The sequence below is a fragment of the Diabrotica undecimpunctata genome, chromosome 7 (genome assembly GCF_040954645.1).
Source record: "Diabrotica undecimpunctata isolate CICGRU chromosome 7, icDiaUnde3, whole genome shotgun sequence".
Taxonomy (NCBI): Eukaryota; Metazoa; Arthropoda; class Insecta; order Coleoptera; family Chrysomelidae; genus Diabrotica; species Diabrotica undecimpunctata.
In genome coordinates, this window is record NC_092809.1 from 112,322,573 (window position 1) to 112,350,291 (window position 27,719).

The 27,719-nt window shown below is 33.5% G+C and overlaps 1 protein-coding gene across 1 annotated transcript in view; it reads right to left on the reverse strand.

The window, feature by feature from the left end:
* LOC140445719 (macrophage mannose receptor 1-like) overlaps positions 1-18,871 on the reverse strand; it is a 68,400-nt gene extending 49,529 nt beyond the window's left edge. Inside the window, exons 1-3 of the mRNA XM_072537998.1 lie at positions 18,756-18,871; positions 15,864-15,955; positions 5,082-5,190 (exon numbers count right to left, since the gene is read on the reverse strand). Of these exons, the coding sequence (XP_072394099.1) occupies positions 5,082-5,190; positions 15,864-15,955; positions 18,756-18,831 (277 nt within the window). The 5' untranslated portion in view covers positions 18,832-18,871. The remainder of the gene's footprint in view (positions 1-5,081; positions 5,191-15,863; positions 15,956-18,755) is intronic.
* Positions 18,872-27,719: the final 8,848 nt, after the last annotated feature.

A 27,719-nucleotide genomic window follows, 5' to 3' on the forward strand; every position in this document is an offset into this window, starting at 1 on the left:
AGCAAGTGATGGTATGAAGCTTTCCGAAAATGAATACTCCATACCCACACAATCAGTTCTGAGACTTACAAACTCAATCGCAGGTAAGCCTGAAATAATCGCTTATTACAAAAATGTGCTACTTACTCATGTGGCCGGCGCACAAGACGTTGGCCGATGGCTGTTTTCTTCGCAATTTTAAGTACTGTAAATGCTTATATATTATACGAGTGTTATAAGAACTCCCGTGATATAACATGACTAAATTTCATGAAAATATTGGCAAAATCTTTGACTGAACCATTTATGCGAACCATAATTGCAAACGTTTATTTACAAAATGATATTCGAGGAATTATAACAAAATTGTTAGGCCTAATTTCTACACCAATGCGCAATATGGGAAACGATGTACTTGATAAACGAGCAACCTGTAAATTTTGTAGATGGCAACTGAAAAGAAGAACAAAATTTTGTTGTTGCAAATGTGGCCAACCTATTTGTTTACAATGCTCTAAACAAATTTGCAATAAATGTATTCAAGAATAAACAATAGTACAAGAATCCTACATAATTCTCCAAATTGCTGTAACCCGTCTCCCAGACGGAGTCTACCACTTACGTAGTTATTTATATGTATACCACTTAAGGGTTAACTAAAGGGGACTTTAATGCTTAATTGGAAAGAATATAAATTCAGACGAAATCATAATAGGAGCGTAGGATATGACAAAAGAAGTAACAGAGGTCACGTATTGATGGAACCCTACCTAGGGTAATTGTGGGGTGGATCGAGTAGCTTTGCTGTTACCACAGCCGGCCCCAAGCTCGAATAAAATGTGGAGGATGATTGGCAAGGTACCTACCAACCTACCAATCGTAACAACGAAATCTGCTCATAGAAACAATGTGAAGCCTTAGAACCGGATTGATAATATGATGACGACCACGGCAAGAAATAAAAACAAAAGAAAAATATCAAAAAACCCAGATAAGATTTACTATATGGAACATTAGATCACTCAACACAAGAGACAAAGAAACAAGACAAGTGCTGAAAGAAAAACAATTGGATACACGTGCTCTACAGGCAACAAAAATGAAAGGAAAAGGGCAATTAAAATTAGGTGAATTTAGACAACTCTACAGTATAGTAGCCACGGTATCCGAATATATAAAAATGATCATTTTAAAAGAACCAAGCTTAATAGGCTGGTTGGAAGAAGAAGAAGGGGGCGACCTGAACTCAGGTATCTGGACGATGTGCAGAAATATTTAAGGGAGATTCGAGTAAGGGAATGGAAAAAGCAGACACTAGACAGGGAAGGATGGAAGAATGTTTTAAGGTAGGCCAGTGCTCACGAAGGACTGTAGTCTTAATAATACTCCAAAGATACCAAAACCATATTAAAGAGTGTCAATACGTATAATAAAGGATTGTAACAACAAAGATAAGAATGGAGAAGGAAGACCTAAACATCATTGGAGTATAAGGTTTAAAAATAACAAGCCTTAAATAACAAGGGAAACATTTTATGACAAATTACAAGTAGGAGACTAACTCAAAGGGAAGATGATAATAAATTATCAGAGATTAAGCACAAATATAAGGAGAAAATGCAGAACTGATGATAAACTTCTGCACAAAGAATTACTTCCATATAAACATAATATTTAACTGACATGGCAGAAAGAAATAGTTCCAGAACCTTTTAAATTTTAATATTGTCAAGAAGCGTTAATTACCCAGAAATCGGACATATTTATTTCCAAATAAGAGCGACCAGCTCATCTTTTTTTACAACATGGAATAATCATCTGGCGAAAATATTCTATAAATTCAACTAAGACTTAAATTATAATAAATAAAATTATAACTATATTTAAATATAAACTACGAGTGTAGTACACCATGAAACGAAGCCAAAAAAAAACACTTGGAAAATCGAACATTTACTGCTGGGAGCTATTTTTTAACTGGAATATCTGGCGGAAGTCAAAAGAAAAGGCGTATTATTTCGTGGTTATCGAAACTTTTACTGCATCATGACATTTAAGCATAAAAGCGACATTTTTTATTCATTTCAATATTGTTCTCAAGCTCTTTTCTTGTGGCATCTTTAAACAATTACTATTTTTAATAGGAATAAGCCACAATTGAAGTTTAAAAAGTCGTCTTCTTTAAAATATATAATATATGTCAATATAAATGAGTCACATAAAATTAAATTATTAGAAGAATTTTTCACCAAGTAACAAAAAACAAAATTTATTTTTGTTCTTTAAAATAAGATTTTCTAAATTAAAAATGTTTATAAACCAAAAAGTTATTACAAATTAAACCCAAAAGTAAGCATGTTTTTCAATTGTTTATAATTGTTAAAATAAACAATAAAAACATTTTAATTACATTATTTCATAATGTGAGTTTTTATGTAGTTACTACAGTTGCGAAAGATGGACACAACAATTATATTTGTTTATCCCGTTTGAGAGAATGGCATTTATTTCAAATGGCTGTAAAAGTGCTTTGTCAATACTTAGAATGTTTTTTTGTCTGATTCTCTTTATAAGGTCTCCAATTTTCGTGTTTTATAAAAACTTTAATAATTTTTAATTGTTTACTTACAAATAATTGATGCAGAATGTAGTACCATTACCATTATACAGGGCGTTTCAAAAAGGTATGTCATAAATTAAATCACGCATTCCGGGGACAAAAATAAAGTAATTGAATCCAACTTACCTTAGTTCCAAAGTGTACACAAAAAAAAGTTACAGCCCTTTGGAGTTACAAAATAAAAATTGTTTTTTTGCATTATCTCCTAAGCCACTTGACATTTTGTAATAAAAATGGACACGTTACTTTTTTGTTCTGAAAACATTTTTCATACAAAAGAAACAACAAAATCTAAGCGCACAGAAAAATTTTAAGGGGGGTGTGCAGCCTTAAATCCCCCCAAACTTTTGAGTACGTTCAAATCAAATGAATTTTGTGGCATCATTAGTTTAATACACTATTTTTAAAACTTTTTGGCTCTTATCACTTTTTCGAAAAACTAGTTTTTTCGTAGTTGGCCATAAAATTTCAATTAGTTTCTACGGATACAATAATTACAAACAGTTCCATCAATCCTAGTCGATAATTTGAAATTTGAAGCTATCATTTATTGTGTGAATAAGATTAAGATTAAAAATTTTGATATTACAATGCCCCATTTCAGGAAAGGGCAGATATGCATTTAACTTTGGATAAGTTGGATCAGATTAAATTATGATTTCAATAAACTATCGGGAATATCGAAGGTGGATGTCAAGGTAATAGTGCAGCAACCGCAAGCCGTTATGCAGTAAAATACTCCAATCGAAATAAACCCGATAGACGATTATTTCTGACCATTAATCGTCGTTTACGGGAAACGGGTACATCCCAATCGCAAGTTGCTGGCAATAGTGGTCGTCCAATAATGGATGCAACTGATGAAGACATTTTAGAAATCATTGAAGAAGTCCCTGGAACAAGTACAAGGGTTATAGCTGCTCAACTAAATGTTCCTCACGTAATGGTGTAGAGGCGTTTGAAGGATCAGCTGCTTAAACCCTATCACTTGACAACGGTTTAAGAGTTATTGGTTAAAGATTAACTCAAAAGGATTGGATTTTGAGATTGGTTGTTAATGGAAAACACTCGAAATGGTAATTTTATTAGAAATATTTTGTTTACCGACGAGGCTACCTTTGGTAGAAATGGAATAACAAACCATCATAACGAGCACATTTGGGCCAACGAAAATCCTCACGCCAAAAAAACGACTCATCACCAAAGGACTTTCAAAGTTAATATTTGGGCAGGAATTGTGGATAACAATCTAATAAGCCCAGTATTTCTTCCCAATAATTTAAATGGTGATAATTATTTGCAGTTCTTGGCAAACGATTTACAAGAGTATTTGGAAGAAGTGAATATTGTAATAAGGCAAAATATGTGTTTTCTACAAGATGGCGCTCCACCGCATTACAGTAATGAAGTCCGGGAATAACTTTGCAGGCAGTATCCTGGTCGGTGGATTGGAAGGGGTCGTGACGTACCTATTTCTTGGCCATCCAGAAGTCCTGGTCTTAACCCCATGGACTTTTGCTTTTGGGGGTTCATGAAAGAGAAAGTGTATTCTGTAACAATAGAGGACGAACAACAATTGAGGGTTAGAATAATTGAAGCTGCAAATCAATTTGGTCAGAAAAATATGATTTTTCAGCGCATTCGGTTTTACTTATTAAACGATACCGAATTTGTATTGAAGAAAATGGGGGTCATTTTGAACATTTATTGTAATATCATAATTATAGAGGTTATAGGCTTTTTGTACTTGTTATTTCATTTAAGGCATTTATTTAGTTGCACGTTATTTTTTAATGATGGTTGCCAACCTTCTTAGAGGAGATGGCACATGAAGAAAAAGAATTTTTAAATGTTAATTAAAAGGGCCGTAACTCAATAAAAACTGTTTTTTGAAAACAGTGATAAGGCAAAAAAATTTTTAAAAATAATGATGTGTTAAACTAATGATGCCACAAAATTCATTTGATTTAAACGTACTCAAAAGTTTGGGAAGATTTAGGGCTGCACACCCCCCTTAAAATTTTTCTGTGTAATTAGATTTTGTTGTTTCTTTTGTATGACAAATGCTTTCAGAACAAGAAAATAGCGTGTCCATTTTTATTACAAAATGTTAAGTAGTTTAGGAGGTAATGCAAAGAAACAATTTTTATTTTGTAACTTCAATGGGCTGTAACTTTTTTTATGTACACTTTTGTACTAAGGTAAGTTGGATTCAATCGATTTCTTTTTATCCCCGGAATGTGTGATTTAATTTATGACATACCTTTTTAAAACACCCTGTATTGGCAATATCCTTAACTTGTGCCGAGCAGTATATTTTACAAAAATATATATAAGTGAATGACGTTTTGAACAAAAACTTTGATTTTTAAAAACAAAAACGGTTCGTTCTTTTCTCGATCTACAACATTTTATCAACAAACACTTTATATAAAATGTACAATAAAGTTTAAAAGGTCAGAAAGAGAAAATAATAACTTACTTGCATCTCTCATGAATTTATGTATCATGTTATTTTCTCTCTCACTTCTGATAGACAAAAGCTTCATGTGGATATTACTGCAGAATTGCGTGGCCAACATATATGACGCCTAAAATACAGCATATATAAACATCTGTCAAAAACATTCATACATAAAAAAGCCCTAATTTTTCTTATTAAAATAGTTAAAATAAAAACTATGTTCATTTTATTACTGGCACAAGAAGCTCCAGTCCGTTATTTGCCATTCCTTTGTATTCTTAGACGTTTAAAATGTTTGTATTTTAATTTGAGATTATTTAAAACAAAGAGTAGTATTCTCAGGGTATTTGGCACGATGGTCAACTTTTACTCCCATCTGTCTACATTTCTTATTCCAGTTTTTCATTTTTATAAAGTAGGTGACATAATAAGGTTGGAGCAAGGCAGTATTTTTGTCAAAGTCCTTTATTCATTTTAAAATGTTCTGAGGAGTTTTGTCTGACTTTTATTTTATATTCATTATCTTCGTAAAGTGGTAAGTGTTATCTACTTCATGATTTGCCATTGCTTTTCACAGAATATTGACTGAAACACTCTCATATAACTTCGGAATTTCATCGGAAGTCGATAATAAAAGTAGTTAGTAGATATGATCTTAGACTCTTAAAAACATGTACTATAATATAAACTACCAATATGAAAATAGATACCTAGCTATTTAACAGATTTTATATCAATGCAACACGAAGTATGACTCTGCGTATAAATATTAGTAGAGAGCGGGATATGTGAAAAGTGCATATAGATGCAAATATTGCATACTTTTGCCCATTTCAAACAAAATTGTATATTTAAGCTAAACACGATGTTTTAAAAATTATTCTATAAACATTCTATAAAAATTTTCTTCTCTTAGATGGAATTTTATAACTTGGATATGAACGAGCTCATTATCTATCGCTCATTATCTATCTGGACTTTCACATTACTAACTGCACATACCTACCTGCTTTTAAAGGCCTAATTATTGTTTGTCAGTTTCCGATAAACATTTGTTTTAAAGTTAAGTGAAGACAAAGTCATGAATGTGTTGCTTGTGTGAGTCCATTTCAAATAAGTAAAAGAAATAAAATTAGACTTACAATCAATTTAATTTTACTACCAAAACGACCGGTTTCGCTTTTTACACTTTGCAAAGCATCTTCAGGTCAAACGGTACAAAGTAAATTAAACGCTGATATTATAAAAAGGCAATATTAGGGTGCTGACTTATAAAGATAAAGATCAAAAAAGGTTATAGTAATTATGCCAATATGTCTGTGTTTATTAATATGCATAAAATTGATTTAGCAGACAAAGACTGCTAGCCCACAAATTGGTAAGAGATAATCTATTGAATTGTAATAAATAAGAAACAAACAAAACACTACTTACATGCCTGTATAAGGATTTTTAGATAATGATTCGTGATACATAGTTTAAACTATCCTGTAATTGCTGATGATGGGTGATCTTCGGTTAATGTTGTAACTGTCTGACAATTAACGGGGAATTCTCTTGAGGGGAGAGATATTAACAAATGAAATAGGAGTAAGGTATGTGATTGTTTGTTAAATGAAAGTGATGTTTTATATTATTTAAATTATTAAAGTTATTTAATAACTCAGTTAATTTCTGGAATTTGTTGCTATAAACAATTTTATCTATTTCTCTTGTTTCCACTTTAATATAATAAAACTTAAATGAAAAGTTTTAACCATTATAGATGGCTCATCCACGCCGACAATAAGTTTTTTCAAAGTTTTTCAAAAATTTGTATACTTATTGCATATTTGGATTAATATTTTATTACCACATAGTCATCTAAAGTTTGTTTTGTAATTCTGAATTTATAAAACTTTTTAAGTTTTGTTATATAAAAATTATTTCAATTATTTCGATTATCACATTTAAATGTAAAGTTAAATTTAATTCATTTAGTGATTGTTAAAGTATGCCAATATTATACATATATTAGCTTATACTTTTCATTTAATTGTTTAACTACTATTTCAGTCACTTTAGCCTACATTAGCTTGTCAAATTTACCTCTTAAAAAACACTAGTAGCCAACAAAAAACTCAATTTTACCAGTTCCTCTCCTAAAAAGTGATGTAGTGCCAATAAGCCCTCTTTTTTAAGTTTAATGTCTGTTTTGTCCTTTTAATTGTGTTCTGTTTGTCCCTAATTGTCCTTAATTGTTTTTAGTTTTATAATTTTAACAAATGACATCACAATTTTAAATGCCTTTTATCAAAAAATGTGATAATTACAAGTCAAAGAAATTGCACACCCACAAAATAGTACATCTAATTTCATTCATTGTCATATACCTGTCCTCATACTGTAAAAAATTTCAATAAATTAACACACATTTCTAAAATATATCTCTTGATTAAATAACTTTAATAATTTAAATAATATAAAACATCACTTTCATTTAACAAAACAATCACATATACCTTACTCATATTTCATTTGTTAACATCTCAAGAAACTTCCTCGTTAATTGTCAGACAGTTACAACATTAACCAAAGATCGCCCATCATCAGCAATTACAGGATAGTTTGAACTATTTATCACGAATCATTATCTAAAAATTCTTGTACCGGCATGTAAGTAGTATTTTGTTTGTTTCTTATTTATTACAATTCAATAGATTATCTCTTACCAATTTGTGGGTTTTCGCTTTGTCTCTTAAATCAATTTTATGCATATTAATAAACACGGATATGTAATGTTGGCATAATTACTATAACCTTTTTTGATCTTTATCTTTATTTAAAGATGCTTTGCAAAGTATAGAAAGCCAAACCGGTTGTTTTGGAAGAAATTTTATTTCTTTTTCCTATTTGAAGACAAAGTATTTTGTAAGGCCTGTTTTAAAATCGTAATTACATTCATTTTCACGTTTCATTTTTTTTTAAGGAACTGACAAACAAAAGCATGGTGTCTTACAAAAGAAATTTTTTAGAAAAGAGTATTTTTATTGAACAAATTCGCTTTTACTTAGATATATAGAGAACTTACAGAGTGACATACAAAAAATCATCAAGATACGAAAATTCATCAAATTATAGACAATTTCGCTTTTATTCTTTACCTCCTCGTATGAAAATTGACTTATTTTTGCTGTTTGAACATTTTTTTTTACAAATTATCTGTGAGAAGTTTTAAGTCGACCACCTTTTAAAAACTGCCACTGATAAGTTGAAGCTAAAAAATAATGCATTAGGACCCGTGCAACAGTCAATTTATAAATCTCTTCAAAACGTTCAAGGTCAAGATGGATAAAAAAGAAAAATGTTTATTTAATCAAGACCCGTGTAAAGCTCTGTTAGCAGCAAACATTTCTTTAAAAAATTACACATTTTAGGCAATTTTTGCAAAAATATAGTAACTTCAATATTCCTAACGAGGCACCACTATGAAAGGGCAATATGAATGCATTGTATGACAGAGTAATTAGGGAAATTAAAAATTCTTTAAGCGATAACAACGTAACAAATTACGTAATTGTCAATTAAAGTACAGATGCAGGTAGTCGATATATTGTGCATCTTATAATCAGAGACCAACAGATGGTCTCATAAAGTGACATTCTGGAGACCTCGAGAAACAAAAAGAAGCGTGGGAAGACCCAAAAAGAGATGGATAGACGATATAACAGCTGTAGCTGGAAAGCAATGGATGAGAATTGCAAAAGATAGGGAAGCGTGGAAACAATTGGAGGAGGCCTATGTCCAACAATGGATGAATGAAGGCTGAAGAAGAAGAAGAAGAAGAAGATAATCAGTGTCTTAAAAGAGGGTGAACTAGGAAAACCTTATTTAAAAGCTGCAAAACAACTGCAGAAAACCAATTACATGACTTAAACCGATTTACTCAGCAAACACTCTCTTCTTTCTTTTGGCAAAAATAAATAAAAACGAAATTTTTTAAATATTTTTATCAGATGCTGCTCCATATATGGTAAAGGTATGGTATACGTCACTTGTCTTCTACATGGCATGAACTTGGAAGTGAATTTGATTTAGTCAATAAATTAATTTCAAATTTAATAAAAAGTATTTTTGAAAGCACCTTTACGTGTGCAAATCTATAAAAAAAATTACCACTTATAAGCTTGCCTCAAGAGCCTAAATTACAAGATGGGGAACATGGATTAAAGCAGCAATTTTCATTTTAATACCATAAAACATATTCAAAATAACTCAAGTGTGTAACTGAAAGTCAAGAACTTTTTTTTTATTGAAAATTAACGTGCTCGGCAACAAAGGCCACTTACACGAAAACGGTTACAGATGTAAAACTGATACAATAAATTACAAAAATATGTTATAGAGTACATACTGTTATAATACAATCAAAATTATATTTTATAATATAACTGAACGTCTCTGAGGAATTTTAGGCTTGAGGTTATTTGATCCAAGTTATTGAGTATGTCTTTTAGATCACTTCAGGCAATCAAATAGTCTTTTGTTGAATATTGATGACATTCGGTAAGAATATGGTTAACTGTTAGATTTGATTGACAGGTCTCACAAGTGGGTCGGTTGCTGGATGACATCAGGTATCCATGTGTTAATCTTGTATATCCTATTCGATCTTCGTGTTACAATAGCGTCTCGTCTGGACATACCGGCAGAGATCAAATCAAGGGGGCTATCGACTAACTGTTGGATTTGATGTAATGCTGAGTTATTGGTGTCCCAGTGTTGTTGCCATCGGGTTCTTGCTCGTAATGTGAGACTTTAAATCTTTACTAATTTGTATATTAACCGTATTATCAGATGATGTTGAGGCAAGTTTTGCATGGTGGTCTGCAAGTTCGTTGCCTGTAATACCAATATGGGATGGTAGCCAAATTAATGTAACTGTTATTTTTTGGGAAGCGATTAATTGGTAACAATCAAGGATCTTTTGGACAATAGGATGATCAGTGAATATATTTTGGATAGATTGTATCGAGGCTAGTGATTCTGTGTGCATATTGCAACTTGTCTATTAGGTGAAGAAATGGATTTGAAAGCTTGAAATATGCTAAATAGTTCGCCAGTATGAACGCTACAAAACGAGGGAATACAATATGATGTGATAAGGTTATCTGACGTGATAACAGAACAGCCTACTTCTGTATCATTCTTTGAGGCATCAGTGTAGAGTACTATGTCGTATTTATTTGTAAATATAATTTCTTTAAAAGATTTTTTAATGAGTTCCCTGGGTGTTGTAAGTTTACAGAATCTTGTAAGCGATGTGTTAAACTGAGGGATGCTTATAGACCAAGGAGGATATAAAGGTAGGGGTCGTGGGATTGTTTGTGATATAGAGATGTTATTAAGTAATTGTGTTAAAATTAATGGAATGGGTTTTATTGATGGTGATTTAGAATAGTAATGCTGGTTGTTAGTTGATGAAGTAAGAAGAGAATAAACTGTATTGGAGGTATTGAATGAAACGGAGGCAACATAGGAAAGTAATAATTGTTCACGTCTAATCTAAAGAGGGTGGCTCATTGGCTTCGCAATATAGACTTTCTACGAGGCTAGATCGAAAGTCTCCTAAAGAAATTCGTAAGGCTGTGTGATGTATCGAATTTAAAAGGTTAAGGTGTGTTTTACAGGCACAGATATATATGTAACAACCATAATCCAGTTTGGAACGTATGATAGACCTATATATCTTAAGCAGGGAGTTCTCATCTGCGCCCCAATGATAGTTTGTAAGAGTTTTAATAATGTTAAGCCTCTTGTTTGCTTCACCTTTTATTTCCAGTATATGTTGTTTCCAGGTGAGCTTGAATCAAACGTTACACCGATAATTTTGCATTCCTTGACTACTGGAAGATTCGCTCTCTCAATCATAATATTAGGAGATAGGAAAGGTGATAGTCTACTAAATTTTATTATTTTTAATTTAGTATATGATAAAGACAGGCCTATGGAGCTTGTTTTTTTAACTAGTGTATCTACTGAAGAACTTTTAAGTAACCTACAAATTGCTAAAGAACTTATGTTCATAAAAGTTTACTGCCTAAATTATAATATTGCCATATAGCGTAAGTAGATATAGAACGAACTTTTTCGTCTCCAAACAAATTTTTAGCGAAATGAGGAAAAGTTTTTAGTTGAAAATTTTGAAAAATATTTCATTATAAATTCATACTATACTGTTTTAGATCATTAATTATAACATCAGTTTTTGTGTCATTTCATTTGTTTTTATGTGAAAAATAAACATGTATTAACTATAAATGTTTATATTTAATATTTTGTTTTATTTTTGTGTATTTTTAATATTCGTTTGCATATTTAGGCAAATTTAGATAGAATAGCCGCATATTTGTAGTAAATGAGCATAGTATGCGCATATTTTGGTAATGTCGTGGGCATATATTTCGCTCTCTCCATATTTGTATATACTCCAGACAAATCTTCAAAAATGCAATAGGAAATGTGGTCGAGGGAATTCTAGTGAATGGCCTTAATGGGCGCTTAACCACCATTCCACTCGAACTAAGAGGTCTGTTGTAGATAGGTTTATGGTTAATACAGTCGGGCTTGCAGATAGTATGAAAGAGCTATAAATATTATTGACTTGTGGGAGGCATCTATGAAGAATCTAGCGGCTTTTGAGATGTGGTAATATGAACGAAAACTGCCGAGTTCATGGGTTGATCGAGTGACAAATTCTGAAGTTCTCATCCAAATGGGAGGAAAACTTAAAGTGGGGATCATGATAAAAAATGGAAATTAGAGTACTTTGGACATATTATGAGAAGGAGAGTTCAATGTTAAAATTCGACAAAGAATAAAACCATCAGGAACTGTACTGGCTACTTATAGCACTTCAGACAGAAACGAACGAGGTGAAAAATTACTTTGTTTTATATTAGAAAAAATATGTACCAAACGAACCAAAAAACTACAAAAATATAGGACTTTACAAAGCAATAATGGTAACTTTGATAATATTTAAAGGAGAAATATCAGTAAGTGTTTTCTTCTTCGTTTTGTATCCTGTCTGATTATCAAAAGTTGGCATGGTATTGGCCATAATATCTTTGTTTACTTACTTTTGATATTTCGGAGCCTTGATATTCTTCTTCAGCCTGGCTTCTTCTTCCGGCGATCTTACCTTGTATTATGAGGTGTAGACGGTTATACCTCTCTGAATATCTCATTACATGGCCATGACTTTCAAAGTTTTGTTCTCTTTTTTATTCGGTATTCTTTATTTGTCCGAATTCATCATCAGCAGCTCGACAACCTTTTCTGGGTCCTGGCTTGTTCTAGTATTTTCCATTATTCTGCTCTGTTCCTTGCTCTGTTTTTCCAGTTGGTAATCTTAACTGTTTTCAGATCTTGTTCCACTTGATCCATGTATCTAAGTTTGGGCCTTCCCTTTGACCTTCTCCCTACTGGTGTTTGCCTCATTATATGTTTTGGTGTTTCAGTCTCCATCATCCGTTCAACATGGACCATCCAGTGCAGACGTCCGATCTTTATGGATGTTATGACCTCGGGTTCATTGTATGCTGTGTATAGTTCAAAATTATATCTTTTGCGCCATGTCATTTTCTTTCACCCCCTTATATATGTGTCTAAAGATTTTTCGTTCGAACGTACCTAATAGGTTCTCATCGCTTTTCGACAGTGTCCATGTCTCTGATCCATATACAAGGATCGGTTTTATCAGGGTCTTGTATATTTTGCATTTGGTTTTTCATGTGATGTTGTTAGATCTTAGATGTTTAATTAGTCCATTATGTTTTATTAGCGATATGTATTCTTCTCTTAACTTCTTCAGTGACATTGTTATCTGCGGTAATTAGTGAACCTAGATGTGTAAAATTTTTCACGCTTTTGATATTATAGTCCCCGATTGTTAGATTCTGTAGGTTTCTTTGCCTGTCGATTTGCTGGCCTTCATGTATTTGGTTTTTATTTCGGTAAGGTTTAGGCCAATGTTTTGTGCCTCTCTTTCTATCGCAGTAAATATTCTAGCATCTCTCTTTCGCTTCTAACTATGATATCAACATCATCTGCAAATGCCAATATTTGTACATTTTTTGTTATTATTGTTCCTTTGGTGTTAACTTTTGACTCTCTAATTATTTTGTGATGTGTGTCTCTAATGTGATGTTGAATAGAATACAGGATAGGGCATCTCCCTGTCGTATGCCCGTTCTCACATGGATCGTATCTGTTAGTGCGTTTTGAATTCGAATTTTGCTTTGTACTTTAAGTATTTCTTTTACTATATCAATGAGTTGAGTTGGAATATTAAACTCTTTTTAATATTTTTTGAGGCACTCTCAAAATCAATGTGTGTCTATATTAAATTCACTAGTATTTTCCAAGATTTGCCTCAAGACGAAGATCTGATCTGTTGTGTGGTGTGTCTATATTAAATTCACTAGTCTTTTCCAAGATTTGCCTCAAGACGAAGATCTGATCTGTTGTGAACTTCTGCCTGCAGAAACCACATTGGTATCCCCCAACTATTTGTTCCGCATATGGCCTGAATCGGTCATACACAATATTTAACAGTATTTTATATGACATAGTTAGTAGCGTTATTGCCCGGTAGTTATTACATTGAAGCTGATCTCCCTTTTTATGTAGTGGGATAATTACTCCGGTATTCCAGACTTGTGGCAGTTGTTTGTTATTCCATATGTTCACTATTAGTTCTTGTATCTCATTCAATAGGGATTCTCCGCCTTCCTTGATTAATTCTGCGCTAATGTTGTCTAATCCAGGTGACTTGTTGTTTTTCAGTCTGGTAACTGCTTCTTGCATTTCAGCTACTGAAGGGAGGGTTGTTTCTCTGGTATCCGTTTGATCCAGTATAATTCCATCATATAGTGGATCTTCGTTTTTTTCAAACTTTTCTTTGGAGAATTATGTCCATCTTTGTAGTGTTTCACTCTGTTAACTTACTATATCTCCGTCTTTGTCTTTGAACATCATTGCTCTTGGTTTAAATTCTTTTCTACTTTTGTTAAGTTTTTGGTAGAACTTTCTGGTTCTGATGGTTTATTTAGTTCTTCCGTTTCTTGGAGTTCTTTTTCTATGTGTTCCCTTTTTTTGTTTCTGCGATGTATTTTCTTCTCTTTCCTCCTTAGCATTCTATATTCAACCTCTGCCTTTCGTGTTCTATGTCGTTGTTGTAGTCGTTGATATGCATTATTTTTCCTCTCTGTTATGTTACGACACTCTTCATTGAACTACTGTCCTTCAGTTTATTTGAGCTTTTTTTTGTAGACCCAGGGTCTCTTTGGCCGCGTCTTGTATGATGTTTTTACACGCTTCCCATTCTCTGTTTATATTCCTCGTGCTTTTTCCGAAAAGCAACATGGAAAATCGGTTGGGCTAGCCGTGTGAGAGCCCAACACCACAATGGTTGATAAGAGTTCATTTCGTTTTCGATAAGGAAATGTTTGTTGTCTAAAACATGCTTATTTTTTCTAAAATTCAAAGTACAAAAAATGCATTGGACATTTTTCAAATTTAATAAAAAAAAATTAGTGCAATAGTATTAAAAAAATATGTTAACTTATGATATTATTTTTTTCAGTAAGTTGTACTATTTAAATCAGGATTTTTTAATGTAGATGATTTATTCATCAGTCAAAATTGAATTTGAGTTAGCTGTGTGTGAATTTGAATAATGTGTACTAGTATTAAAATGTATTTATGTAAATAAAACAATCTTTTTGGGTACACAGTTTAACTTTTTGAACGCGTTATGAGTTAACGCGTGTTAACCTTTTGAACTAAAAAAAAACATTTTCTATTAAAATAATTAAGAATAGTGTTGCAGCTTTTTTATTTTATTTACCATTAAAATGTTAAAATCAAATTCAACATATTAATAATAGACGAAAAACCTCGAAATTGAACAGAAGCAGAGATCAGCTGTAATAGCAAACGAAAGAAAAATGATACATTTAATATAGCAACATGGAATATTAAAACACTACTGAAGATTGGAAAGATGGAACTAAGAACTACAAGAAGTAAGATGGGAAAAATCAGGAGAGATAACAACGAAAAAATACATCTTTTTTACAGCAAAGAAGGGAAAAAAGAAGAAAATGAGTATAACAAAATGTATCCCCATAAATAAAATGATGGCCGCCCTCAGGTTAAATACAATAATAAATATTTAAGCAGCAACTGAGATGACTAAACAACAAGAAAAAAAAAGAATTTTACGAAATGCTTAACAAAGTGTGTGAAGAAATCCCAAAAAATTGTTGCTAATGATATCAGGTGATTTACACCACAGATACGTATAGAGCAATACCTTAAGTACCCAACTGATAATAGGAAAGAAATGATATATATGAAATCAAACAATAATAAGTACAGAATTTACCAACTCGCAGCTGTATTAAACATGGTATTCATTTCAACAAAATAAGAACACCCAAAATAATACAAAGCAACCTGGAAACATCCAGCCGGGTTCTTTCGACCACGTCTTAAAAGAAAAAAGCTAGACCAGTGGGGGGCAAACTTTTTTAATGGGGGGCCACGAAGTTTAAGAAATTCTAGAGGAGCGAGGGTCAGAATTATAGAAAAAATGCATTTTTAGTTTAAGGTTATTATCATAATATTATAAAAACATCACAGAATTACATACTTGTCTGTATTACAATATTAACAAGAAAATAAAAAATAATCATCAATGTACGATGGTCATCAAGAAATAACTATTTGAAAAATATTATTAGTTTACATTACCTTTATATGATATCCTAAGTAATAGGTTTTACCCTCAAAATGCCTTAAAGGCATAATATGGCTTCTATTAGAAGCAAAAACATTCTCCCAACCTGAAAAGAAATATTTTGTAAATAAAACAATACAGATTTTAATTCATTAACACATATATTATTATTATTATTAATATTAATATATTTTTAATTTTTAACCACACTGTTATGCTCTATTGCCTTCCTAATACTTTCAGTCCAGAAGATTCTTGGTCGTCTTCTTGTACGTCTTCCTAGTTGATTTCATCTAAATTTTTTATTGGGCCATCTAGTTTCCTTCATGTTCAAACCAATTATTAAGACTTTTCCTTTCTATTGTGCCAGCTAACGTATCTGTGGCATTTAGTTTTAATTCAGTTGCACCTGCAATACTCTCTTTCGCACTCTTTCAAATATAGTCCATCTCTACTACATTTATCTTACTCTTTTCTTCAGCATTTAAGGTCCACACTTTGCCCAAACACGTTTTGGCTGAGCCCATAAATACTGTTCTAATCCTAATCTTTGTTTTCTCTGCTATATTTCCCTGGTCCTAATTTCTCTTCTTATTCTCTAATTTTCTCTGGTCTTTGCCCATCTATTATCAATTAAAACTTAAAAAGTAGCTTCAGAGTTTACCTCTAAATATTCTGTTTTTGGCAAGCTTATGTTTGACCGATACTGACGAACTATTGGAAACATGGCGAAACTACTGTGGCGAGTTATATAAAAATAACGAGGTACCAGCAGAAAATAAATGGCCCTCTGACAATCCTAGAGAATCTACTGTCTTACTCGCTGAAGTCAAAGATGCAATTAAATCGCTAAAAAGAAATAAATCTCCAGGCATTGATTCAATACCAGGTGAAATACTACAGTTACTAAGTAACAAAGGATAACATAGCATCCATTCTATTTGTGTCGCTGTTTGGAATTCAGAAAAATGGCCATCTGACTAGTGTACCTCAATTTATATCCCGCTACACAAAAAAGGAACTACTACCAGATGTAAAAACTACCGCACACTGTCACACATGCTAATAAAATATTTTTACATATCATCAAAAACAGATTAAAAACTTATCTACATTACCAAATACCTCAGGAATAAGCAGGGTTTGTAAAGGGTTAAGGTACACGGGAAAAAATCCTGAAGCTGAGTAAACTCATTAAAAAGTCTAGAGAATTTCAAGTACCTATGGTTATATGCTTCGTCGACTACCAAAAGGCATTTGATTGTGTAAGCTGGATAAATCTGTGATCCATTTTAATAGAAACGGGCATACCAATGCACCTGGTGACACTTATTAAAAATCTGTACCAGTCCAATATAGCAACAGTACGACGAGATTAGAAGTTCTCAAACCAATTCAAGACCAAAAGAGGGGTTAGACAAGGATGCGTGTTGTCACCTGACTTATTCAACATTTATGGTGAATATGTCATGAGGATGGCTTTAGATGGATGGATGTAACAGTGGCTGGTAGGAAGATCTAAAGTTTAAGATTTGCTGATGACACTACACTTATAGCACCAAATAAGCAAGAAATGTTTATTCTCCTGCGAAGAGTTAAGTACGGAAGCAATAAAGTTGGTCTGAAAATCAATAAAGCTAAGACAAAAATAATGGTTGTCGACAGGTTCCACACTATTCAACTGACTAACATATTACGGAAATACCAGATAGTGGAATCTATTGTCTATCTCGAGTCTAGTATAACTAAACAATTGTAAATATGAAGCAGAAGTTCGGAGACGTATTGGTATGGCAAAAAATGCGATGAGTCACCTAAATAAAGTTTGAAAAAGACTTATCTATCTCTCAAAATATCAAGATGAGACTGGTGAATCCCCTTGTATTCTTAATATTTCTATACGAGACAGAGACTTGGACTCTTCGCGGACGCGAGCGCCAAAAAATTGGATGCCTTTGAAACGTGGTGCTGGAGAAGAATGCTGCGCATACCATGGACACCTCATAGGACAAACCTTTCCATTCTAAACCAACTTAAGATTAAAAAAAGGCTGTCTACAGTATGTCTGCAACGTATTCTGCAATTTTTCGGTCACGTGGTTCGCAGAGGTGACGATAGTTTGTAGATATTAATTGTTTCTGGAAACGTTTCGGGGAAAAGATCAAAAGGACGATCATAAACTAGGTGTCCTATCAAATTAGGAATTCAGCTAGAAACTCATTCTGTGAAGCTCTCAGAGCAGCTAAAGATAGAGACCAATGGAGAAAAATTGTTAGAAATATTGGAAGAAATCACGATCCCCAGTAATGGGGAGATGACAAGAGAGATATTGGCTTTCCATTCCTTATATTCTTCATATAATATCAGTATAAATGTCAGATCAAAAAAATAATATCATCTTGATATTCAGTTTGAGTTGAAGAATATCTTGAAGTGGCACTAATGTCCCAATATAATACTTGGTTTGTTAATCCTACTCTCAATTAATATTATAGCTGCTATATAGCTATAGCACTCAATTTGTTATCATTGAGTGTCATTTATTGTATTTCTTTATTTAGTTGTTTATTGCTTGTTTTATGTTGTTTTAGCTTTTAGTTTTTAATACATATAAAAATAACGTACGCCTTGAAACCGGTAGCCCAAAATTCACCAACTTTATTAAATAAAAACTATCAAAATAAAACTTTATCATAATAAAGTTGATATTTGAAACCAAGAATATTAAAAAACAAGAAAGCATAAAACGCAAATTTAAAATAAAAGAGGAAATACTTTTCTGTTGATATGAAGCATTGATAAGGACTAATTAAAAGGCGAATGTATTATACCTACATATAAAATAAAATTATGAATATAATTTACTAGTATATTTTAGTTCATTTTATAATATAATATAAACAAACCTGAGGGATCTGATGGAGTAGCTATAGCTACAAATAATACTGACACAAAAATCGTGAACGTGATCTTAGGAAACATGGTGAACTATTGAATTCGGTTCGCAATTGTTCGATAAATATAAACCAAGACTGTTTTGAAATTTTAATTTTGAATCCTACTTGACCTTTCGGATTTTCCGAAATTTTTTATACTCTATTGATTGGAATATTTTGAATGTTAAAACATTGTATAATCGAATTTTAATAAGATTTAGTTATGTTATTATTTTTACCATTTGTGAAAGCGTAGACAGAAGAAGAAAGAATGGATGTCTGATGAGATAATGGATATGATGGATGAAAGACGTAAATTCAAGAATAAAAATGCAGAAAAATACCAGCAGATCCACAAAATCATAAGAATGAAAATTCGAGAAGCCAAAGAAAAATGGTTTTCCAAGGAATGCAGGGAAATAGAACAATACGGAGGGAAATACGACAGTTACAATATGCACAAAAAAATAAAATCAATGACAAACAAGAGGAAATTCAATAAGTCACCCGACAGCATAAATGATAGCGATGGAAATCTTATCTCGGAGCCATCAACGATCTTAGAAACATGGAAATCATGCATAGAAAAATTATTTGCATCCGACAGGACTGATGATCACCTTTATAGAGAAGGAGAACCAGTTCCTTTAATCCTTAAATCGGAGATAAAAGATGCCATTGCAGCACTAAAAAACAATAAGTCAACAGGTCCGGACAATGTACCCTGCGAAATATTAAAGATCCTATGTAAATCAGACAAACAGTTCCTTTATAATCTAGTTGTACTTTTTAACACATATATATATAATAGCGGTAAAATCTCGGAAAACTGGCTACAGTCAACATTTACTACAATCCCGAAGAAACCAAATGCCCAGATCTGTGATGACTACCGGCTTATAAGCTTGATCAATCATGTCACTAAAGCGTTTATTAAGATCATTCATAGAAGAATATATGATAAATGTGAGTCAAATACCGATAGATCGCAGTTTGGTTTTCGGAAAGCACTTGGAACTAGAGAAGCAGTTTTCGCTCTCCAGGTGCTTATACAGCGGTGTAGAGACGTTGATAAGGACGTGTATTTGTACTTTGTGGATTTTAGAAAAGCATTTGACAATGTCAATCATGAACAATTGATGGATATTCTGCGAAAGACAGGTATTGACGACAAGGACATTCGAATTGTGGCAAACCTATACTGGGGTCAAACAGCAAGAGCAAAAATAGGCAACGAACTCACTGGAAGGGTGTAGATCAAAAGAGGTGTCCGTCAGGGGTGTATTTATCCCCACTTCTATTCATTATTTATTCCGAGGAAATATTTAACAAATGTATGGAAAATGCAAATGAGGGCATAAAAATAAACGGCGAGTTAACGAACAATATAAGATATGCCGACGACACGGTGATCCTTGCCAGTACCATAGACAAATTACAACAGGTAATGGAAAGAGTATATTTAATTTGTTGAGGAATACGGCCTGAGCCTCAACTTCAAGAAGACAAAGTGGATGCTGATAAGCAAAAAGCAACAACCTACTCGACAATTACGGATAAGTAACATACTAATTGACCATGTAGAATCTTATGTGTACCTTGGCACCAACGTAAATGCCAAATGGGAACAAGCCACAGAAATTAAGGCGAGAATAGAACGAGCTAGAGCAGCATTTAACAATATGAAAAAGCTCCTCATAAGCAAGGATTTGTCTCTTCCCCTAAAACTACGTCTAGTTAAATGCTACATTTTTCCGATCTTACTATATGGTATGGAGGTCTGGACGCTGACAGAGACGCTCACGAGAAAACTAGAAGCATTCGAAATGTGGGTGTACCGACGCATTTTTCGTATATCTTGCACCGAACATCTCACCAACATAGAGGTACTCCAAAGAATCGAAAAGGAGAAAGAAATCGTGAGCACAATCAAACAAAGAAAGCTTGAATATCTAGGCCACATATTGAGACACGATAAGTACCGTCTACTGCAATTGATTGTCCAAGGGAAAGTAGACAGTAAGCGATGGCCAGGCAGGAGAAGACACTCGTGGCTCCAAAATCTGCGGAAGTGGTTCGGGCTCACATCGGTCGAACTATTCAGAAGCGCCGCAAACAAGATCAGAATTGCCATGTTGATAGCCAACGTTCGCAACGGACATGGCACTTAAAGAAGAACTGAATTTTATCATAGAAATAGAGAGCCTATGCCTAGGGAAAATGCAGAGGAATTGAAGACAAAATAAAGAAATATAATACCTGAGAAGGCATCGGAAATATTGGGTAAAACCATCAAGTTAGACAAAACGAATGGTTTGACGAGGAGTGCCAAGAAGCAACAGAAAACAAAAAAGAAAGTATACCTAAAGACAAATCAAGCTAGGTGCACAAGAAGAGCAAAGGAGGAATATACGACCCTATGAAGGGAGGAAAAAAGATTACAATACATTACAAAAAAAGACAATTTAAGGAAAAGCAGTTGGAAAACATAGAATGACTATGAAATCAAAACGAAACACGAAAGGTCTACAGGAATGTAAACAAAATGAGTAAAGAGTTTAAGCCAAGAATAGGGAGCTGTAAGGATGAAGAAAAAATATCCTAAGTGATACGGGCTCAATCTTAAGTCGATGGGTTGAATTTTTACGCATTGATGGCAATCAATGCGTGTGTTTGGTATACCATAACAATTTATCCCAACGAGAATGACAATGTCTACGTTAAATGCCAGTGTTAGGAAGAAAATCTTCGATCCTTTGAGATAAAGGATGAACTCAGACAAGGGGATGACCTGGGTTGCCTTCTATTTAACATTGCCTTGAAAAAGGCAGTCCGAGACACACGAATTAGAGACGGATAGAATTAGATACTATTTAAAATATATCGATACAAATCTTAGCATACGCTGATGACACTGACAGAATAGTGCGTAGCAAGTGAGATGTCGAGCAATATTTGCTAGAATTGGAAACGGCGGCGAAATAGTTCGGTCTAGTCATCAAAGAAGAAAAAACCAAGCATATATTGGTTACTAAGGATACTATAGCAAATGAGGAACGGGAAACAGATATCTTTAAACGTGTTGACATCTTCACATACCTTGGTTTGCAGTGATTACTACTACGAAGAAATCCAAAGAAAAACCAAAATAATTAAGTATATACAAAACAATACTAAGGCCTATCCTTACATAAGGAGCGGAAACATGGACTCTAACGCAAAAGGATAAAAGAATTCTGGAAATATTCGGGGGTAAGATACTCCGCAAAACATTTGGAGCTAAAAACGATCAAGGGCAGTGGCGCAAAAGATTTAATTTTGAATTATACCAAGTCTTTAATGAACCAGATGTAGTAACATTCATTCAACACGGCGACTTAGATAGACCGGGCACATAACACGAATACCTGACAACATGATTGCTAAAAAGCTAATGACAGGAACATTATATAGGAAAAAGAAGCATGGGCCAACCGCGAATTAGGTGTTTAGAGCGAGTTGAGACCGACTTAGGAATACTAGAGATCAGAAGATGGCAACACGTTACCAAAAATCAAACAGAATGGAGACTAATCTTAAAGCAGGCCCAGATCCAAAGATGATTGTGGAGCCAAAGATGATGATGATGATTTTATCATGAAGTTTCATGTTTTGCTTCAGATTTTTATTTCTATCTTTTACTTATATTAATTATAGGTCAATAATTTATGTTTTTTATATTTAAAATTTTAACACATTGCAATCTCTAACGTCCACTTGTTTCTAGGTAATTCAAAATAGATCTACGACACCCTAGACCAAAACACTGAGCAGAAGAAGATAGCTGAGAAAATTTAGAAATATTAGCTGTGATTTAACTCAAAAGGGGTTTTTTAAATAAATATACCTTTATAAATGATCTTTTATTTATATACATGTATATATGTAACTGTGAAAGTCCGAAATTGGTGTGAGTCGACATTCACTGGTAAATGTCAATATCCACCAAATGCCTTTGTGAAAGATTAAATATTTATAAAGTTTATCATGGTTTCGGAGTATCACCGGTGCATGTCAACACACGCAAATGAGTTTCGGCGAATGTCCGAAATACGCGGTTCTAACTGGTTTTTGACGCTTTGTGGGTGGCGTGTTTCCTTTCTTGTAGCCTCCGGTCAGTCTTACGCAAGTTTTAGAAGCCCGTGCCAAGTTGATTTTATATTATGCATTATATTATTTGTAATAAACTTAAACTGATATAAGTAAAGATTTATTTTTACTTCGTATTTTCATACAGATGAACCGAAAGAAAGAAAAGAAAAAAAATAGAAAATAAACAAAAATTGTAAAATTAACAACAAAAATTCCTATTTCTGCTCAATTTCTAATATCCCGAAAGGAAAAATTAATAGTGTGTGGATCCACCTCTGTGTCGACTTAGTGCTCTAACTCTATTTGGAAGACCTCTTATTAAATTATTGATGAACTGCTGCGGTATACGTTCCCAAATCTCGCGTAATGTATTGGCCAACTGTTCAATACAATAATTCATATCGGGTGAACACGGTGGCTACTCCATTCTTGTAATGCCATGAGCTTCTATACACTCGATGACAATTCTCGCACGGTGAGGGCGAGCATTATCATCAATCAGAACAAATTGTTCGCCTATTGCACCAAAAAATGAAATAACTATTTTTACTATGACTCGGTCTCGATATCGTGTAGCAGTCATTGTCCCATTAATTAAGACGACTAAGTCCGTGCGACCGTCAAAACATATGCCTCCCCACACGCAAACGGATCCACCTCCAAAAAGAGTGGTTGGGGCGCTCAGATTTTCATTATAACGCTGTCCTCTTTCCCTCCACACCAATATTCGGCCATCATTCGCATACAAACGAAATTTGGACTCGTCGGTAAAGAGACAATTTCTCCAATTTTCGAAATTCCACTGACAGTGTTCCATCTCACAGCGATATCTGCATGCACGCTCCTCCCTAGTTAGTCGCGGTCTAGCCCTTAAATTGGATGCATGTAACCGTCTTCTGACAGTTTGACTGGAAATCGCTCGTCCAGTAGCATGCCTAAAGATACTGTTAATTCTGGAAGCCGTGAATGTTGGGTTTCTTCTTGCCGTCATAACTACAAAACGGTCTTGCCGACGAGTTGTAGATAGTTCTCTTCCTCCTCTATGCCTGTATGTTGCAGATCCACTTGCTACATACCGATTCCATGCACGACTTATCACACTTTGCAACACATGTAGCCTCATAGCAACCTCTTGTTGAGTTATGCCTTGTTGGATCCAACGAACTAATTGCTCGAGCTGCACTAGTTCTAAACGTCTTTGCGGCGTAATGTTGTTGTGATAAATAGATTTCTTGACTTATTGACAACTGGTAAAGCCAATACAAGCACTTTTATACGAATGATATATTCATATTTGGAACAACATGTCTCTCTTTGTACGAGATAAGGGCCGATAAGAATAGGGAGACAAAAACCTCATGTAAAAAATATTGGCAATAAAGATAGCATATAGAGTATAGTACAGGCAATTATTTTGAAAATAGTTTTATATGTTAATTTTAGGAATTTTAAAATTATCCACTTCAATTGTTGAGTAGTATAAACGGCTACAGCAGTAAATCGTGATCAGGTTTTTCAAAAATTATATGCCCTTAGTGAAAGTAAACGAGAAGATAATTATTTCTATTTTTCTTAAGAAAGATACTCTAAAATAGTGTTGGAAGTGAATTCTGCTAATAGTAAGTGCAGTACACCTTTGGACTACAGACGTTTAAAACATTTTGACATTTTAAACAATACTGATAACGACAAGTCAATTGTGCCATTAAGACCATGAGAAATCAATCTGCAGTATTATTTTATAAATGAAGAGTTGTTTGATATACTTTTCGAAACTCACATGAATACCTAGGGGTAATAACAAGGAATGTCGATTAAAGTTGAATTTGAGAAAATTGAAGTTTAATATTTGTAATCGTGTAACTTATTATTTTATTATTATATTATATAGAGATACCTGGTATCTATTTTTAACTCTTTATTGTTATTATTATTTATATTTATATTATATAGTCTATTTCTTACCGGCTTTTCTTCTTCAAGAAAATTAATCAAATGACTTCATACTGCACAAACAATAATACTACACACAACTCCACTAAACACAGTTACTCAGATGTCGTAAATTATTTTAAACATCCAACAAAACAAGCAATAGTCATTTCCAGCATTGAAGGTACAAAAATCCATGATTACGTCGTAGCTGTTGGATCACTAGTGGGTCCAGTTAATGTACTTTTTGCCTCCAGAATTGCTAACAATAGGATATGCATATACATCTCTTCAAAAACACTGTTGATGCTCTTCTTCATTCTTATAAATATATCGAAATAAATGGATGTCAAGTCGAAGTAAGAAGATTAATTTCTCCAGCCCAGAGACTTCTAATATCTAATGCATGTCCTACAATCCCGAACGAAATAATTGAACATTTGAATTGAAGAATTACAAAAACTTGGTATTCACACTGTATGCAAAATGACTTTCCTTTGAGTAGGTATGTCTGAAAGTGAGTACAGCCATGTTCTGAGCTTTAGAAAGCAATAATTCATTACACCCCTGGAAAATATGTCTATTCCTGACTCTTTTACCATAAGTCATGATAATACTTCCTACCGGGTATTTCTCTTTATAGACGGATTCAGTTGCTCCAAATGTAAAACCATTGGTCATCAAGAATCAGAATGCGCTAACAATTCAAACCAAACTAATTCAACTCCCTCTCAGATTCAACTCAAACCACATCGTCATTATCTAAACCTAATGAACCTAATGATAAAATATATCAATCTACGGAAGCTGACCTCATCCAAAACATATCTAAAGATAATCCAAACACTTCATCTTCTTCTTCTAAAACAACATCACGAGCTGTAAATAACACTGAAAATACTACGGAAATCGACCTCATCCAAAATATGTCTAAAGATAATCCAAACACTTCGTATTCTTCTTCCCAACCAAAAGCACCAGCTGTAAATAACACTGAAAATACAACGACACCAGAAACACCAATAACCTTAAATAATGCAGTCAATTCTAAACAGCTAAAAAGACGTAACATATCTTCTGAAATTAACGAAGACAACCCAAAAACCGACTCCACCGACTCATCCGTTTTCAAACCAAAATAAACCCTAAAAACCCAAAATAGCCCCTAAACAATATAAACCAAAAAAGAAACACAAAACCTCTTCCAAAACCCCCCTCGAAGATGTCATTCACTCCCTAGAATCCATCAAAGACAAAATCGAAAATACATCACCTCATACATTTTTATATACTAAATTTCAATGAAATATGTGATTTTATGGAAAATGTTTTAAACTCTCATAACCCTGAATTAACTTCTAAAGATAACTCCAATGAACCAGAGGAACTAATTCAGATCCTTAATTTTGTTTATTGTTACACACAAAATTCTAGATTAAAAAATAATATCACCCGATTAAAGAAAAAAATAAACCTTAACCCTTCTTCAGCTTACGAAACTGACGAATCATCACTAATTGAAGGATAATTAAGGGATGACTAATTCTCCCTAAACTATATAGGGAAAATATCAGCACAGAAACAACATCCAGTATTCTCCCAAATTTGCCATCCCAGTATTGGTTCTACAGAACTAACTAAAAATAGTACTCCCCTTATACAACGAATAAAATCTTCTAACTTTGATATGGATAAGCTAAATCGATCTTGACAAGTCAGTGTAAATTTTCCTCCATGGACAATCCAACCACTTACCATTGACTTGCCAAATTGACCCTCACCAAATTCCCCAAATCAACTACAAATCCGATTTTCATTAAACACTTGTACTCCGAAGTGATATCTCATTATCCTAATTACCTCCAAATTTTTCAGTGATGTCTCCAAAGTTTATGACGGACACGCTGCTGCTTCTTCTTCTTCTTCTTCTTCTTGTGCCACTCCTAGCGGAGATTGGAAATCATCATGGCCACTGCGACTTTGTTAGCAGCGCGCCTAAAAAGTTCAATCGAACTACACCCGAACCATTCACGTAGATTACGAAGCCACGATATTTTTCTTCTTCCCACACTTCTTTTGCCCTTAATTTTGCCCTGCATGATATTTCTTAAAAGTTCGTACTTTTCACCTCTCACAATGTGCCCCAAGTATTCCATCTTTCTAGTTTTTATCTCATTTAGAATTTCGCATCTTTTGTCTAAAGTTTGGAGTACTTGCGTGTTAGTGACGCGGTCCATCCATGATATTCTGAGAATGCGCCTATAGCACCACATCTCGAAAGCTTCGATGTTTTTTGTGGTCAACTGTTTTGTCCAAGCCTCTACTCCATACGCTGCTGCATACTACTGTAAATACACTACTCACACTATATTCATACCTACAAACTGCTGCATCCTCACAGGCGAGACCACAGCCATTTTGGAAGCCTTAATTTTCTTCCAAACGTGTAGTGAGAATAAATGTGTCATCATCACTGACTCCTTAAATGCTCTATTAGGTGTAAAACAAATATACCCTACAAATACAATATTTCGGGCTATAAAAAATGAGATAAATATAATTCAATCGACTCGAAAACAACCATTTATCTGGGTACCGTCGAATCTAGGAATAGCTGGAAATGAGAAAGTGGACAACCTAGCAAACACAAGTCGAATAAACTCACAATACACAACCAAATCAAGAAATTACCCATACTTTGATCTCAAAAACCTAATTAAAGACCACTGTATGAACATATGGCAAGACTACTGGAAAGTAGCATTTATCTGGGTACCGTCGAATCTAGGAATAGCTGGAAATGAGAAAGTGGACAACCTAGCAAACACAAGTCGAATAAACTCACAATACACAACCAAATCAAGAAATTAC